We start from the raw sequence: 18,647 nt of genomic DNA, 5'->3' as shown, positions 1-18,647 counted from the left end.
ACTTACAAAACCTGCTTGAAAATGGCTCCTGCTAGACAGGTCTCTAGCTTGACCACTAAACATCAGGAATGTTAAGACCAGGGCTTTTGGTGCCCCCTCACACCAGAACCTTTAATGTACGTTTGCCCCTTTCTCAAAGACATACTCAAAAGCTACACATGAAAGGGGTTGATTTAATGTAAAACAAGAACATTTTATTTCTCCCTGACAGACGCTTGATGTCAAAACTTTTTTTTTTGTCTGAACCTGGAGGACAAGATTGCTCAGTGTGCACAGGTGACAGGTGAGCAGTGCGCTGACCTGCCCTTCGGACTGCCAGCCCAAAGCCAGCTGGTGCTGGTTACAAACAGCAACGGGTCTGGAACAACAGATCTGGGATAATGACCAGACAGACATGAATACAAGAGGGAGCAGATGGTACGATGCTGTTGGCTGCACAAACATGCACTGGGGCCCCCTGTGCTGGACCATGCATAAGGAAGGGTAGGCACTTCCAGCAGGAAGGGGGATTGACCGTGTGGCACCCCCTCCCTCTGGGCATTACCCCATGAAAGTAAGATTTGAGATGGTGAGGACGTTGCCCTGCTAGGACGACCCACAGGGAGCCACACGCACCACCACTTCGCGGTCGCCTTCTCGTTTCCACCTCTTTTGCTGGGCCTTCCTTGCTCAGCTTTCTCCGCGTTTTGGCGCCACCTCTCAAGCTTAAAGGGCTGCCATCTGAACCGCAAGCCCTGGAGGTAGGGGATAGTTGATGTGAGACAGAGAAGCAGGTGCCATCACGCACACATGGATCTTGTCACAGTCGGCTGTCATGCTGCAGACCTGAGAGAGGAGGAAAAACAACAACAGCTTTTCAGCACAGTAAACTAGAGGCAGGGAACCTCTTTGCCCCTGCCACAGTGTTTCATGCAGCCCCTTGTATTTATGTGATAATTCAGGGCCAGGCCCCCTACACACAGCACTTGGAAAAAAGCACAGGGCCATTGCGCACAGATCCAAGTGTGCCCTAAGCACATTCCTCTCAAGTGCCTGTTGGTTTTGAAGTAAAATGTAGCCACTCCAAAAACAACATGGCGGCTTACAGGTTCTTGAGAATGATATAAAGGTCTGTAGACCTATAAAAGCTGGTGAATGGGAAGTACATTAAAAACCATCACCACCACCCAAGAATGACTTGGCAGGAACCCATGAGCTTGCAGAATGCTGATGGTAGCCGAGCCTAAAAAGGAGAGATTGGAGAAAGGAAATTTCTAAAGCGCTAAAGAAGGGTGAAGGCTAATCATGAATCACCTTTTAATGAGAGCACCTCAAGACGTGGAATGTTCATGTGTGAATTGGGGATGGGGCAGAAAAGAAATGGAGGAAAGGGGGAAATTATTCACTTGCTCAAACACCTGACAGCTCATATGGAAGGGAAGGGGGAGGAAATGCCTTCACCACCTCCAGAATTGAGTGCCTCCCATAAAACAAAAACAGGTTCCCAAACTTATTTACCCCACAGACCACTACAAAATTGCTAAGGGTCTAGAAAAACCTGGTTTTTCTACTTGTTGCAATAAGTGTAATATGATATGTTAGATGATTTACAATTTAAAACTGCATTTTCACTGCTGCTTTTTTACGGTTTCAGAATGTACAAAATAAAATACAATATAAACAGTAAAAGCAGCAATGAAAAATCAATCAAAAGCAATAGGAATATTTAACATGATAGATATGCCGTCTCCCATCTTCAACCACAATCTAACAGATGTTGTGGACTACCTTATTGAAACTTGCAGACCACACTTTGGGAACTCCGGCTTTAAAGGACTCGGTTCTGGAGCTGGCAGCTGCTAGAGCAATATAGGACAGCAGGGAGAAGGCTGACCAGTGATAATGGGTGCTCATAGAAAATATAACCATTAAAATATAATAACTCTTCTTTCAGATATCTGGAGCCATGAACAAGACAATTCCCCTTTAGGGGTTGGGGAAACACATTTTGTGGTTGGTCCACTTATTCTTAATGTGATACTATCATAAAGCCAATTTCTCCCTCTCAAGAATACATGGAACCGAATGAACACTAACACTGGTTTTGCACAGCACAGAATTTCACAATTAACATACTTCTTTAAAACACCACCAAAGTACACATTCATGAAATGAGACATGCTATTTAAAAAAACCAAAACAAAACAAAAAAACACCACCGCACAATAGAGCTTCAGTACTGGGATTGCACACCAAAGGGGTGAAGGACCACTGCAGAAATAGAAAAATCCCATATACCAATAAGTTAACAGAATGGTATTTGTGTGTGTGTGCACACACACGTGCAGAGACTTGTGTGCCTAGCTCACAGCTGATGTACATAGCTTCATGAGAGACCAGCAGTGCCAAGAACACAGCAACACATGCCACTCACCTGTGGGCGGGGCAAGGCCATGTTGCCACTCATGTGATGAGAGGTGTGAAGTTGGAATTATCATCTGCACTCTTTTCGCTATCTGCTGACGGTTTTCTCCTCCTCCCACCTGCAATGTCAAGGAGTACACTATTGCAGACCAGCGCCCAGCTTTAAATGGCAATGTTAATGGGAGGGTACAAGACTCTTCAGGCCTAACACATCGCGCACAACTTCACAGGCTCAGGGAATTTCAAGCAGATTGGTGGCTGGTGAATCTACACCCTCTCAGTAGCTTCCTCCCTAGGAGCTGCATCCAACCATCCCTCCCCAGTGGTGAGCCAGTCTATACTCAAGTGGTCATAACTGCACAGCTGTGTCAACTACCCCCCCCCCCCCATTTACCCCCTCCAGGGCCTTCGATGTGACTTACTTAGGGTCCGGAGTAACTTCTTTCCCAGGGGCTCCTCTGGGCCACTTGGGGATATGCTCATCTCCATTTCTCTGTTTGAAGTTTCAGGTTCCAGCCTGAAAAGGCAGCCCTCGTTTTCTGTAAGGCAACAATATCCAAGATAAGGTACAACAACACTCTTCTCTCCCTGTTCCTGACCCACCTAAATGCCACCGTGCTCCCAACATACTTACTCTGCTGCATGCTGGTCTCTAGGCAGCCTGCCACCTCCTCCTGGATGTGAGGGATTCCCTCCATGTGCAGGAACACGGAGTCTGTCGGGCTCTTAAGATGCAGGTCTGAGTGGCTAACTGCAGGGTTCAGAAGGAGAAACCACCACAGCAAGTGTGTCAGGACATGTGTACATTTTAAGTGTGGGATACTTGGTGGCAACAATACAGTGAAGGATGACCAGGGATAAAGTCAAAGGTGGGCTGTTATCAGTTAATGTAGCTTTCTCCCATTTGACCTGGTTTTAATTCACATTGAGCCTTTGCTCCAGGATGGGCACACAAGCAATTTACACATGCAAAATTTGTCAAAATTGGCAGTGAATGTGATCCACCACGGTGTTCATTACTGTTCACCATCGCAAGGTCAGAACATGCCTCAAGCTGTACCTACTTCTCTCGTGCAGGAGGATGGCAGGGTCGTCCTTGGGGGTCTGTGGAGTGCCTCTGACGGTGGGTGCCTTTGTGGAATCGGCATCATTGAAAACCTCCATGTCAGGGGTCTGGGGTGAGCTATCCATGTGGCTGGCAGCCAGCGCATTCTGGTACTGCTGCCGTGTGATCTGGGCATGGGAGAGAGCGACCCATATTCAGATGACTCGTTTTTGTTCATCATCTCCAAAATCCACCTTACATCTTCTTCTACAACCCACGTCCACATCCCTTTGCAACTCAACTACTGGAAGTTCTTCCATTTCACTGCAACATCTCCTCCGCCTTCGCTATCTTTAAAACTGTGCCACCTTCATGCCCTGCTAGTGGCTTTCCCATTGGCACCTGGTAGGAAACAGGGTGTTGGGACTAGGCAGATTTTTGGTCTGGTCCAGCAGCATCCATCCTCAGGGAAAGACAGCTGTGTCTCAGAAACCAAAGGATTACAAGGATGCCCAAACCTGCCTCAAAACAAATGGGTCTACAGAAGCCCAGAGCCTTGCAGGTTCTGTGTGATGTGCTATTCATCAACCCTCTCCCTTCCATCTTTGTTTCTTTATCAGCCTTGTTTAAAGGTAAGGGGACCCCTGACCCCAGTCAGGGGTCCAGTCATCGGCAAACCAGAGCAGCGCACGGAAACGCCGTTTACCTCCTCGCTGGAGCGGTACCTATTTATCTACTTGCACTTTGACATGCTTTCAGACTGCTAGGTTGGCAGGAGCAGGGTCCGAGCAACGGGAGCTCACCCTGTTGTGGGGATTCGAACTGCCGATCTTCTGATCGGCAAGTCCTAGGCTCTGTGGTTTAACACAATGCCACCTGCATCCCTTATCAGCCTTGTTTAGGGAACCTTTTAATATTTGATGAATTATTGTATTTTAATATTTTGCTGGAAGCTGCCCAGATGGGTGGAATAAATTATTATTATTGTTGTTGTTGTTATTATTGCTCTGCCTTTTCATTTCCGTCCACCTAATTCAAGACTGAAATCTCACCAGGCATCAGCTCTCTGTTCTGCACGCTGTCGATGCTACTTGACTGTTCAACTGATGAACAGCTTTCACATACAGGATAGCCTTGTACCACAAAATGCCCAAGAAGCGGCAAGGAGTCTGCACTTGCTCCAGTCGCCCAGCCCAGCAGATACCTTGACAAACTGCACATCACAGAGGATGTGCACGGAGTAATCTGGCGTGTAGATGTTGTTGCTGCTGCTGTAGAGCTGGGTACTGCTGCCTCCATAGTCATTGCGCTCTCGGATGGGGGACTCGCCTGAGCGGTTTAATCCACTGCAGCGGGATGGTGACTGGTTCACTAGAGACAAAGAGGAAGCAGTGAGCAAAACTATTATCCCTCACAGCGAAGAGGCAATAGCTAATGTGCAGGCTCTCGGGGAAGCATTTCTCAAGTCCCTCCTCAAGTCTGGCATGTAAATTTGGCCACAATCACCTCCAGCCATGAAATCCAGGGTAGTCTCAGTCCAAAAGATTTTGCTGGTGGAGGACAAAATGTACCCTCTCTGTTTCCATACAGCTGTCAACTAGGCTGACAGCTGAATCTTCAAACCGTGGTGATGTGATCAGGGTCCTCTATTGGCCCTGAAGCAGCAGGCTTCATGAAGTACATGCAGATGGGAATGGCTGGGCAACTTAGGAGGAACAGCTCTCCACTCCATTCTGCTACCCGAAGTAACTGCCTCACTTTGCCTAACGATAGGGCTGGCCTGACCAGGGTAGCTTCTGGGGTTAATGTCACAGACTTGCTCAAGGAGAAAGAATGCTGAGCTGGGATGGGACATGGCAGATAATAAATACAACAGGCAGCAGGGTTGGAGAGAGCAGCTTGCTTACTGAAGGATTTTGCCCCCACCCACCTCTGCTTTAAACCAACATCTGCTCTTTCAAAAAAGCCAACAGCACGCAAGCCCACACCATGCTTCTCAAGCTGATTTGCTGCAAGACTATGCAGAGAGGATATTAGCAAGAGGAAAATTTGAGGGATTATTCACATGATGTGGATTCAGGTCACCACTGTAGCTCTGCCTGCTTAAAAAATAAGCAGGCTTGATGGGGAATACAGCAAGAAGAGATTGAAGTAAAAACTGGAGAAACTGCTGGCTCTCTCTTGCTTGACAAGGAACAGAAATGTCTCTGGCTTTCCAAATGAGCCTGAGAGCATGTAACAGTGTTGCTTCCTACCGAGTCACTGAATGGATGGCTTTTATAGATAACATAAACACAACACTTTGCAGATTTGAGTGGCACCTTTGTCTACAACAGTTTGGGCAGCATTGAGCAGTTCTGAGAACAAGAAGTGGGTTGTTGATCTGCTTAATTTCTTCTCCTGGTAGAAATTCGGGCACCTCAGTGGAAGTTCTGCCTGTTTTAGCAGGCACCCATTAACATGTTGAGGTGTGTGATCCCCACATGCTAAGAGAAGTGACTTTAACCAGGGCTCGTCAGCCTGGAACAGGAACCTGCTAGTACTGTTCATGGGAGAGCTTTTCCTACTCCATGCAGAAACCCTCCCTCCATACTGCTTTATGGTGCTCAAGGGGCTGGTTTAGGCATTGGTGATCAGCTGCCAAACTGAACAACTTATTACAATGTATTAAGGGGGGAGGTTTCTGAAAGCTGAAAAGTCAGCATCCTCTCTCCTCTTCCACTCACTCCTCAGACTTCCCTGTGCAGTACAGGGAGGAGAGCTCACCATGAATTTCTCCCTGTTTATGAATGGCAATGGAACCCACCTGAGAGGTGCCAGAGCTGGGCTCCGGCTGAAAAAAAGCAATGCTTACACCCTATTTAAGATTGTGTTTCTCCTGCCTATGAAGAGCACCAGCCTAAAACCTATTAACACAGCACCTATAGCATTGGATTTTACTTCAATATCCTTTGTTACTATCATTTTCCTCTTCAACACTGCCAACACCACACTTTCCTGTTTTATTACTGACAAAGCTAGTTAACACTATATTCTTTCATTCTCTCCACTAGCTAAGATTCATATTTTTAGCTTCGTGTTTTCTGCAGCATTACCCCCACCCTGTCTTTTGACCATTCTGTCTTGCAACATTTCATGTCAAGTTCTCCACTTTTCTAATTCTCTTGATCCCAATCTTTCTTGTCTCTTTGACTTCCTTTCCCTTCCCTTCCTTGCAAGCCATAGCACATCAAACACCATGTAGGATACCTACTGCAGTAAGAAGAGATTTGTGGCCCTTAATGAGTATTTATGGCAAGAGCTTTCAGAGACTAGAGTCTACATCATCAGATGCAGAAATGTCTCTAACAGTGACTTAAAAAAGACACCTTTCTGCTTCCACAAAATTTCCCTATAACAGCTCCCTGCAATCCCAATTTCCTAATATTTTAACTGCTCTTTGTGTAAGATTTACACAGGAAATGCATGTTTACCATTTTCACATGCAATCCATGCTTTTCCCCTCTTCTTTGACTGGCACTTTCTTAGCTCATTTCCCCCATATAAGAAGGTCCCTCTTAATTCGGGCACCATGCACATTACTTGAAATTCTATTGTCAAAATGTGAAAGCATGCACAGCTCAGCTGCAATAGTGAGAACACAATCCATCTAGCAAGGAGGTATGTCCCTAGACCCTAATTTTAGAACTGGCCAATTGAGCTTGGAATCTGTAGAAACATATACAGCACATTTCTGCATTTCACACATTTGTATATGGATTTGTATGCACATATTCTGTATATGCACACATGCATACTTATATGCAATATTTATTGTTTGCAGCTCCTCTATGTGTATGATAAATTATGGGAAAGTGGCTATCCCTGGTGTTTTATGTGCAGCCTTTGATGTAGATCACCGCTCAGCACAGGCAAATAGGTAAGAGTTGTGGAGAAGCACAGCACATGCAAAAATATGAAGTGTTCATTTTTGCATGCATGCAGAGTATATGCCGATATGTGGAATTAGAGGAAGGGCTCGCATTTAAGCACAGAATCATGAGGTTGCAGGATAGTGTAGTGTGTATTCTTCCATACTTCAATGTGCAGGGCTGGAAAAAGGATCAGCAGGCAGCAGCATGGGAACTCTTGCTGGGTGCTATGTATACAGTTACCTGGGGAGCCAGCCAGAGATTCCCCTCTGCTGAAGGCGAAGGTACGAGACACAGACACAGGCACTAGATGGGGGGCCAGAATCAGGAGACAAAAACCAGGGGGCAGGGAAAGGAGCAAGGGAAAGGGTTTAGAAGGAACAGAAAAGAACTAGGCTGGATAGACAACAGTATTGCAGCTCGGAAAGTTGCAAACTGCTTACAGATACAGAGTGGAGCTGTCTTTCCTGCAGCTATTTATAAAGTGAACAGGTAGAAAGGTCTGGCAGGCAAACTGCCAGATCTAGATCAGGGCCTAAGTATCTGTAGTATTGTAGGGTTATATTATGGAGAACCCTCTCCAGACTGGGCGGCGGCGGGGGGGTGGGGGTTAATATCCAGAACAAGGAACCTGAAGAGATTTCACTCCATATGCTACCAACATTATTTCACAGACACAATGCCTCATCCAACATCATAATTAGGGCCCAGCCACACTTTTGTTTGCTCTGCGATTTCAAATCATAGGTGCTAGAGGGGTTTTGTTTGTTTGCTGAATCTGCAGATTGACATTTGTTCCAATTCTGGGTAAAGCTGGTGGGACCAGAAAAAGAAGAAGCAACAGTCCTCTTGGACCCATGATTTGAAATCATGGGACAAATAGAAAAAGAGGTTTTAATAAATACGTCATGAGCATTTGTTATAGAACCATGATGCAACTCTGCCAATCACCACTGGGCGGCACCAAATTATACATTATGGTATGGATTGTTTCTGGGCATTCAAAAGAGATTATGGACCCAAAGTTAGGGGCCATAACTATTATTCCTACAGATTTTCCTTATTTGCATGGAGCATTACTGTCTTGAGAGAGAAGGTGGGTGTTCTGCATGCGAGCAGGGATATTTGTTATGCACACACAATGCATGCATACTTGATCAAGTTACCACACTTATTAAGTATGTGCAGGATCAGCTCCAGCTTTTTCTGAATCCAGAACAGGAGAGATGTGGGCAGGAGAGGCTTAGGGCTCCTCCGCTCCGTTGCCTCTTAATTGGCTGTAGAGGCAGAGGAAGAGAATGAAGCGATAGGAAGGTGGGGTGAAGAGCTGGATTTAGGACCCTAGTAAATAATGACCAGCAGAGTCTCTGGGTGCAGCTTGGGAAAACGAGGACTGCCTGTTCTGGGCTGGGAAGGGGGATGGTGACAAGGGGCAGGGGATGTGAGAGGGAGGTGTGGTAGGAAGTCCAGTCTTCTATCCAGACTGGGTGTTTCAGGGGATGTCTTGCCTGAGCAGTCCCGCTCCACATTATCTACATCAGCAGAAGAGTAGGTCAGGGAGAAAATACGTACACAAGAAAGACGACCCGGCCAAGCTGCTCATTTTGCGCACGTCGTTATCTGAAAATACAGGAGGCAGATGGAAGGTGAGTCTCAAGTCAGAGCTTTGTAGTACCAGCCCTACACAGTACAGGGAAGAGACCCTTTCTTTGAAGGGTATGGATGTTAGGATATCGATGTTCCGTTTCACCTAAGAGGAACAGATATGTGGATTGTTGTATGTCACATGTCTGTTTACATTCCAGCACAGCCTGCTGGGAACTTTTGTGTATAGCTTTTGCTTAGTGCCTCCTGCTCTTAGATATGAAAGAGAGCAGACATGTTTTCTTTGTCTTGATCTATGCTGAATAAACTGCTTGTAAATATGCTTTACATATGCCTCTGTCTGCCTTTCTATTGCGAAGAGTTAATTACTCTGCTGATTAGAGCGTGCTCCAGCTTCTGAAGAGTTCTGAAGCTGCGGGTCACTGATTTATGCTGTGCCAAGGACTGGAGATCGCCCGGCTACCGGCTGGTGGGCTAGAGCCAGCTGGGGGCCTGCAAATTGCCCCCGTTTCCTTGGACGCATCCCAACAATGGAAAGCCATACCAGCTGCAGCCTGCCTGGACTGGCCAGAGATTGGCAGTCCCTGCTACAGCGATGCTTTTAATGTATCTCACAAAGTCTGCCAGCTTACAAGGATAAGAAAGGACCCCTCTCACAGACCACTCCTTCTGACTTTCCATTAATGTTTCCTATACTGCAGTTCCAAAAATGTTATGAGGGGAGGGGCTTGTTCTTCCACATCTACATGAGAAGCCATATAGATTGCTGCCAACCATGTGAACAGGAAACTCAGTGGTCCAGAAGCTCAGTGACTTCCACTTCACCACTGACCATTTCCCTCTGGCAAGGCTGTTCAAACTGTACATGCTCAGGTGGCTGCAGCACAGAATTAAAGGGCAACACAGAATTAGAGTTCATGAGTACCTGAAGTCAAAACACTGTACTTGGAAAAAGCGTTTAGGCCTTATGGAGAAGAGCATTCAACGGTGTGGGCTTAGCGGCTCCAAAAAGCTCAGGGCAAGGGCCAGAAATGAAAGGCTGCCAAGTTCGGCAGGGGTGGGGGAACTGCCTTTCAGCAGTGGGCAGAGCAATGAACCTAAATTTCACCCTTGTGCAGTAGGCTAGTTTCTGCACACATTCCTCCACCTCTCTCTCTCCTCCATCTGGGGAAGCAAGAGGCATTATCAGAGTTCAAGGAAGTACTGCAGCCAAGCAGGGACCCTCAAGGAGGGTGCTATCTGGGGAAGAATCCTAACAGGCCAGATAGACAGGCTGGGAGGACTCTGGCTGGCCCCCAGGCTTGTTTAGCGCAGTTACCAAGACTTCTCCACTACTTCTGCTCTACTTTCAGACCTTTGCATTCCCCCTCTTCCTTTGTTCGCTTTCTGCCCTACTACAATTTGCTAATTCTGCATTTCTGTGAAAAGCCAAATGCTGCCATCAGCAAAAGCCCCTTCCTTGGAGCTTCCCTCAACTCATTCTGTGGCTGGCTCTGGATTTTTACCTGAGCAGACAACAGCCATGATAGCTGGGACTCCGTAGTACGTGAAGGCTCCATTTTCAAAACGCAGGCCTTCCTTCCCCACTTCCACCTCCACCTTCCCCTGAAGAAGCATAAAACAATGGAAAGGCACTTCAACCCTTGTCCTCACAATCTTTGGTCATTCATTAAAAAAAATAGAGGAAGAAAAACAAAGCCAGTGCATCTTAGAAAACTGCTTTGAACCAAAACAAAGGCTGTTTACTCAGATACATGTGGGTGTTCCTTCATAAAAGTAGATAGCAGAAGGTATGAGCCAAGGCTGTTGGGGCATCAGTAGGACAAAACACAGGATAATGGGAGACACATAAAAGCTGGAAGTGAGGGCCTCTGGACAAACTAGGAGAGTCCATACCTGATAGGTTTGGAGTGACTGCCTGATAGGAGTCTGAAGCATCAACAGAAGGGACACAGGAAGAATGATTCCAGGGTTGGGGGTTAAGGATAAAAGCCAGCCTTGGGCAGGGAGAAAAGTATACTGGAGTATCTAGTGGTTGGCTGCCATAAGCCTAGCTCAAGCTAACAAGATGTTTGTCCCCCCCCCCCAAATATTGACTTGTAAACAACATTATTACAACAGAGAGAAGAGGTAAGTATTACCTGTTGGCGAGGCTCTGGCATGCTGGTTTTCTACCCACCTTACAAACATCACTAAACTTGCCACCTATTATAAATGAGGCTGAATATGCAGATGAAAGTGTGGGGAAGGGTTGTGGCTCAGTGGTAGAGCCATTTGCCTTGGACACAGAAGGTCTCTGGTTCAATCTTGGCATATCCAGGTAGGGCTGGGACAGACTCCTGCTTTAAACCCTGGAGAGTCACTGCCAGCCAGTGTAATACTGATCTAGATGACTCAGTGTAACTGTAAGACCATGGGCGTAGCCAGGGGGTGCTGGGGAGCTGCCCCCAATCAAGTAAATAAATAAAAATACTTAACTGACCAATTGCATTGCAGATAACTCAGCTCTGCCCCCCCCCCCAATAAATCCTGCTACACCCATGTGTAAGAGGACTTCCTATGGGTGGTTCACCGGTAGCAAATTTAGAGCATTGTCAACTTTAGTGCAAAAGAACTGGAATCCAACACCTTATTCCTTGATCTAGGCTGCAGCACTTTTAAAATCCAGCTGGGGAAGTAAGGCCTTGTAGATCCAAGGGTGGGTGTAGCTGTGCTATACTTAGCAGTCACTTCACCCTCTGGGACTACGGATTCTCAAGGAATGTTTGACCAACCTGTAGGATGAGCACAAAGTAGTCAACTGGCCGATTGCGCTGGAAGAGGTAATGTTCTGGGGCTCGCTTGTTCTTGTGGTCAAACTTCATCTCTTGGATGACGTTTGGGTGTTTGAGCAGCCGCAGCAGGATCTTCTCTGAGAGATAGGGGGCCTTGAAGGGCTCGACCTCTGCAAGGGGAAAATGGGAAAGGAAAGCATTTTGAGGTTAGTGAGATAGGGCTTTAGGCCTTCTATGATCTGCCAATGACAACCCAAAATGGTGACCAAGGGTGCCATGGAAACTCAAGAAGAGAGAGGGAATTCTCCAGTTCAGGTGGTGCAAGTTTGGCTTAGTTTTATCAGGGAGGCTGCTAGCCATGGCAAAATTTGTGCCCTGCACCCATCAACTTCTCTGTCCAGATTAAAAAAATGGGAGCTCAAATAATTTCCACTGTACCATAAAGCAGGTTGAATCTTGAACTGGGAAAGCTGAAGAGTATAGCTCCTTGAGGTATGCAGGCATCATGGTTGCTGACAGCACTGGCTCAAGGCAAGGACTGGACCCTCATCATTAAAGGTGCTTTGGAAGGGCTGGGTACCTGTGGCCATGAAGCGGTGGGTGGCCAGGAGCAGCTGCGGAGAGATCTTCACCTTCATCTCACTATCCGAAAGTCGGAAAATGGAGAAGTCATGAGGTTTCCGACCCCGGTGGGGGGCCCGTTCCTTCTTCCGATTGTCAGCTGAAAGCCAGGATAGCAAAAACAGAGTTATGGCACTGCTAATCTACAAATGGTGCCCTGTCTCCATCTCTTCTTCCCCTGAACCTGGAAGCAAAACAAAATGATTTATGGGACTCTAGATAGACAGCTAGAAGATTTCAAGTGTATGCAACTCCTCTTCCCTTTCCTCAACTCTTTTATTCGCTGAGTACATGATGGGGTGGTTAGAAGTTCTGAAACTGCAACCTCCTGTCTGCAAACTCAAAGAGTTCCAAAGACTGGTGATGTTTGTGGATTTCTTGAGCCATCTTGATTATTTTTATATGGCAATGACCAGTAAAATGCAGGCACCCATTTGCCCTGCTCTGCACACTGAGGAGTTCCCACTACATAAGATGTTCCGTTCCAACGTTTCTTATCTCAAGTGCAACACAGAGCGGTTATTTTATAATATTTGACAAGATGCACATCATGAAAGCACAGAAGTGCAGAAACTAGTTGTGGTGAGATGAAGACATTTTGTACAACCTCAGGAGCTATCTGTTAATTTCTCTGTGCCTCAGAGCTGAATCATGACATTGAAACAAAGTCTGAAGACATGGCTTCTTTGACTACCTACAGCTCTTTCCCAGTGTTTCATTACTTAAGCCATTAGTAGACCACCCTTTAAGCCAAACAGTTCTGATGCAGGAACATTGCCTCAGACCTTTGGGGGAAGCAGCAGTTCCACTTTCTGTCAAGCAGCGAGATCAGTAATTCATAAAATCACAATGAGAAAATTAAAACTGGTTCTGACTGAAGCTGCTTCTTTCTAGATGCTTGTTTGAGGGTTAGGGGAGTAGTCACCTCTGTGCTTCCAAATACTCACTGTAGAGGTCTGTCTCATCCAGAATCTCAGATTTGATGATCTCTTCAATAACATCCTCAAGCGTGACGATTCCCATCACTTCATAGAATGGGTCTCCTTCCCCTTCATTATTCACCCGCTGCACAATTGCCAGGTGTGATTTACCTGCAATGAGAGAATGAACACAAGCAGGCTGAGCAGTAGTTCGAGTGAACTGCCCCACTGCACCCAACAAAAAGGAGTTAGAATATTTGAGGGCCCGTTGACTCAAGTGCTCAGCTGGGTAGCAATCCTCTCCTGAAATGAATATGCAAAGCAAAAGCACTCCATTTTATCCCATCCGTGGCAAGGACAGGTAAGCAATGTATGTCTAGGGAATACATCTTATTTGCTGTGGAATGAAAGGGCTGTGACCTGAATGGGAAGGTGTCATGATAGCTGGTACAGGTGAGAGGTCCATAATGGTGTGAAGGAAAAGAGTAATGTCAAGGAAACACTGATTCTGTGACAATACAAAACATACAATCAGGTGCCCTTCAGCAATGAGCCAACCCGATGCCCCATCCTATTTTTACACTGAAATCAAGATTAAAGTATTACAGAAAAGGCCATTAATTCAAGAACTCTTCAATAAACAACCAAGGGACCATTATGGGTGCCCAGGAAGATGCTTTGGGAGCTGACTAGGGTTCCTACTTCAGAAGGCGTGTGAAACAGTTAATCATATGATTTTTATTTTACTGTGATTAAAAACAAACCCTGACGTTCCATTTTTAACAGGGCCTGAGCACTGAAACAAAGAACGTAGGCTTAAGAGTTCAATGATCATGGAAGAAACACGACAGGTTTCAGACTTACCTCTCATTTTCTACATGACTCTCTTCCCCCAGAGCATTGCACCTAACTCTGAGAAAATGCTGGCAGCTGCTCTTTTCCATGCATGCTGCTTTACGAACATTTCAAAGCATCTAAATGGGGAATAATTTGCTAGGAAGTAGCACTACTGAGAGGAAAGCAAGCTGAACATGACTCAGCAAGATTGTGCTCAGCTTCATCAAAAGGAACAATGAAGACAGGCCATGAGATGTCATATTTAGCATTGGCTGCATCTCAGCTTCCATACTGTGAGTAGTTCTGAAAGCTGCTTTCAAATATTTCTCAGCAAAGTGGAGGTGAATGAGAGCCAAGATGCATAGATCTAATAAATGCTTAGCCTTGGTCTCTTTGCTGTTAAGCAGTGCAGACCCATTATCTGTTAAGACTGGGTCCTACCCACCCTGATGCTTTCTGATCACCAACATGACAGCATTCAAAGGTGCAGCTTCCACTGTGTGCCTATTCGTTTTAATACTAACTTAAGTGTGAGGATTACTTTGAGTTCATTCCATCTGCTCACACAACTGGGTACATTTCAATGTATGTATGTACTAACCCCCTCATCAGTTTTTGAGAGAAGCAGTTATTGCTGTTTGCTCCAAGGCTGCTGAACTTCTTCAACTGTACTGCAGAGGCAACATCTAAAAAAATGCATTTAAAAAACAAAACGAAAAAACCATACAGGGCAAAATTCCCACAATTTCAGCTGCTGCAGCTTTGGCACCAGATATCACAAGGTTCACAATAAAATTGTGAATGTTGGTGACCCTGAACAACATCAATGGGTATTAATGATTTCCATATGGCCAGAGCAAAGCTGAACAGCATCAGGGGAGCCTGTACTGCACACCTGGAGATTAAATAAGCCAAATTCAAGACCGAACATAAAACTCCCTGCTTTTCAAAAGGGCAGCTGCTTTAGATTGACTGTGTCTGGCACAACCACTGGACAAATCTTAAACACCACTGGACAAATCTTAAACAAGGTATTACTCTGGTTCAGTGTGCTCACATATCCCTAACAATTAAGGTGCACAATGCTAACTGATGAGAGGTATTGAACACAAAATAAGTTGTCTGATGCGATGTTTATATAGCAAAACTATAACCTTTGTTCTCTCTTCCTAACAGCAGCACTGCACACCCATGGCACAATCAACCATGTTAAGAAGCAAAAGCAAGGGAATATGGACTCTATGTCTGGAAAAGTTATCAGGAAGATAAGTTATAGTTTTGGGCACTGACAGGATGCCACCTACTCATCCGCAATCCAAGTTAAGTCCAGTGATATTTTTTTCATTTAGCTGGACAATCTATACTTGGGATGGGAAATCTGTGGTCCTCCAGATGTTGTTGGACTACAGTTCCTATGATCCTTGACTACCGGCTGCCCTTGCTGGGGCTGATGGGAACTGGAGTCCAACAGCATTTGGAGCGCCACATTGGATTACTGGCTGTATTGTTCCCTACTGTTTCTTGCACCTTTTTCTGTTCTGTTTTCCCTCTAACAACCTGGTATCTAGCAAGCTGCAGATTCCTACTGTAGCTTTCCCCTCAGAGATACAATTTTCAGAACCGTCCCTTAGCCAAATACAGTTCCCAGGATTCTTTGACGGAAGTCATGTCCTTGAAATGTGCACCAAATATGCCTTAAATGCCTGGTGTGGCTCTGTATATGATATGAGAGGTGCTGTTCTCTGTGATATTTTAAATTGGTGTTAAGAGAAGCCAGGGCTGGGTTATTTGCTTTGCAGCTATCTTGCAACTGCAGGCATGCGCACAGATGACATGGGAAGGGCTATTTTCAGTAGACTCTCTGTTGAGAACCGGCCCATAATTCAGTAGTAGAGCACATTCTTTTCAAGCAGAAGCTCTCAGGGTTAAGTTTATGTTTCTAGATAGGATTAGTAAAGAACCCTATCCAAGATCCTGGGGAACCGCTACCAGTACCAACCTAGATGGACCCAAAGTCTGACTTGGTAGCTTCATATGCCCACAGCAAGTATATCTTGCTGTATTCCTAACACTCAGCTGGAATAGGTAGATTATAGCACAGTCATCTTCCTTACAAGAGTTGCTGAAGGCAAAGAACTGGCAGACCAGGTTCAGGCTGCTGTGAAAGGAGGGCTAAATGGCAAATGCATGAATCACTCAGCTAAGAGCAGAATATTCAGTACATGAGTTTATGCACACTGGGTGCAGGGGTTTTTTTTTTTGGGGGGGGGGGCTTAGGCCTACACAGCAATGCATTCCCTCTCAAGCAGCTCCAGGAGAGCATTGCTTACTCAGTTAAGGTCTAGGGAATATTAGGATTGCATGAGCCATGCAAGACAAGAACACAGAAACAGACACACACACACACACACACACACACACACCCTTGCACCTCTCCCAGGAGTCCAGCCACATTACCTAGGCAGGACAAGACTAAGCTAAGACAAGAGGGCAGGCCAGTGCAGGAGGGGGCAATGTGGAGTCCCAGGGTACCTCGCAAGCAGGGCACGCAGGGAGCAGAGAGGCATGTGATGCTGGCGGGAGGCGAGCGGCTGGGGCCCCGGGCCCTCACCCGTCTTGAACTCCTTGAGCAGCGCATCTAGGCGGGTGTCATGGAAGACACAGTGCAGCGGGCGGCGGTAGAAGCGGGTGACCGTCTGCAGCGGGGTGCAGTCATCGGGATCCACGAAGGCCAAGTCTTTGACGAACAGCAAGTCGACAATGTTGTCGCGCCGCTCGCCTTCGTAGACCGGGATGCGCGTGTAGCCTGAGCGCAGGATCTCGGAAATGGTGGCAAAGTCCAGAATGGCATCGGAGTGCAACATAAAGCAGTCACTGAGGGGCGTCAGGATGTCCTCCACCACCTTGGTGCGCAGCTCCAGGGCCCCTTGCACCATGGCCAGCTCCTCGCTCACCAGGTCATGGGGCTCCGCTGCGCGCAGGGTCTCCAGCAGGCGCTCCCGAGTGGAGAAGATGCTCAGCTCCTGGCGCAAGGCCCAGTCCAGAAGGCGGCTGAGCGGGTAGCAGATCGGGAAGGTGGCGGCCATGAGCAGGCGGGTGAGGAAGAGCGTGTGCGCCGCGATGGCGAGCCCGTGGCGGGAACACACCGAGTAGGGCAACACCTCCCCGCCCAGGAAAACGACCCCGGTGCAGATGAGCACCGGCAGCCAGGGTACGCCTTGGCTCGCCTCGGGCAAGGGGCTGTGCACGGCCTGCAGCGAGGCGCACAACCAGCCCGCCAGCGCGGCGTTGGCGCCGGCCTGGCCGAGCAGCAGCGTGCACAGGAGGTAAGTGCCGCTCCCGCCGCGGCCGCGCGCCGCCTCCACCTTGCGCGCCTGCTCGCGCTCGGCCGCCGAGCCGCTGTTGCGCAGCACGCGCAGCTCCATCGGGTCGAGCGACAGCACCGCCAAGCGGAGGCCGCTGAAGAGCGCCGACAGAGCCAGCAGCACCAGCGCGCCCAGCACCCGCAGCCACCCCTCGGCGGGCAGCGGCACCAAGCCCGCCGACAAGCCCGCGGCCGGCGCCTGCACTTGCAGCGCGAAGCCGCCTCGCGCGCCGTGCAGCTGCCACGCGCGCCCGTCCCAGGCGCACAGCGAGAAGCGGCGCCCCTCAGGCCCGGCGCCGGACTCGCCCTTGCGCGGCTCCCGGACCCTCACCTCGGCCAAAGCCGAGCCGGCCGAGCCTCCGGGGAGCAAAGGGCCCAGCACCTCCACATCCGAGGCCCAGGCGCTGCGCTCCGGGCAGCGCTCCGCCTTGGTCGGCTGCTCCACGAAGACCAGCCGTCGCTCGCTCTCCTGCCGCGGGCCGCCGTCGCTGGCGTTGCCTTCGGCCGCCGGCTGGAAATAGACGCGGAGCAAGAAGCGGGAGCCCTCCACGGCCCGCAGCGCTCCCCCTTCGAGCCACACGCGCCCCGGCGCCGTGCTCTCCGGCCGCAGCCCCAGCAGCCACGCCGCTCCGCCAGGGGGCCGCGGCGACAGCGAGAAGAAGAGCAGCAACACCGCGCCTCGGCTCCGGCCCCAGCAGCAGGCGCTGCGGCGCTCCAGCGCGAGCCCCAAGCGGCTCCAAGCCTGGCCCACCATCCTCAGCATCCCGGGCGCGCGGCTCCGAGCAGGGCTCCGAAGGGCAGCCACCGGCCGCACGTGATACTGCAGCGGCGGCGCGGGGGGTGGGAGCGACTGGCGGGCCACGTGGGCGTGGGGCGGGCCGGCCAGCCCCTCGGGGTGTCTCATTGGCCGAGCGGCGCCCGGCTAGCCCGCCCACGGCCCCCCGCGCTGTCCGGGGCCGAGAGCGTGCGCGGGCGAGGCGGGAGGCGTGCAGATTGCTCGGCGCCCTCCGGATTCAGGCGAATGCGAATAGTTGACTTCGAGTCGGAGTTCGAAATTCCGTCCATCATCCGTTGGCCTGGTCCCTTGTGACATCGTGGGGCAGGGGAGGGCGTTGTCCAAGGAGTTCATTCGACCATCTAAGAAGGCGTCTTGGTGTACAGCAAAAA

At 48.6% G+C, this 18,647-nt stretch overlaps 1 protein-coding gene across 2 annotated transcripts; it reads right to left on the bottom strand.

Annotated features, from left to right (window-relative positions):
• Positions 1-172: 172 nt before the first annotated feature.
• CNNM1 (cyclin and CBS domain divalent metal cation transport mediator 1) lies at positions 173-18,399 on the bottom strand. 2 transcript variants are annotated; one of them, XM_079977203.1, is made up of 13 exons: positions 16,728-18,399; positions 13,307-13,450; positions 12,319-12,459; positions 11,739-11,908; positions 10,470-10,569; positions 8,932-8,979; positions 7,603-7,665; positions 4,653-4,819; positions 3,468-3,636; positions 3,038-3,154; positions 2,826-2,942; positions 2,414-2,522; positions 173-825 (listed from the first exon to the last, which is right to left on the bottom strand). In XM_079977203.1, exons 1-12 carry the CDS (start codon positions 18,382-18,384, stop codon positions 2,443-2,445), a joined length of 2,973 nt encoding a protein of 990 aa, XP_079833329.1. In that variant the 5' UTR covers positions 18,385-18,399; the 3' UTR covers positions 173-825; positions 2,414-2,442. The 2 variants fall into 2 exon arrangements, with proteins under 2 accessions (XP_079833329.1, XP_079833330.1); XM_079977204.1 differs by lacking the exon at positions 7,603-7,665.
• Positions 18,400-18,647: the final 248 nt, after the last annotated feature.

Source organism: Podarcis cretensis, assembly GCF_951804945.1.
Source record: "Podarcis cretensis genome assembly, chromosome: 5".
NCBI classification, from domain to species: domain Eukaryota; kingdom Metazoa; phylum Chordata; class Lepidosauria; order Squamata; family Lacertidae; genus Podarcis; species Podarcis cretensis.
Note: the sequence above shows the minus strand (reverse complement) of the source record. Positions and strands in the feature narration are given on the sequence as shown.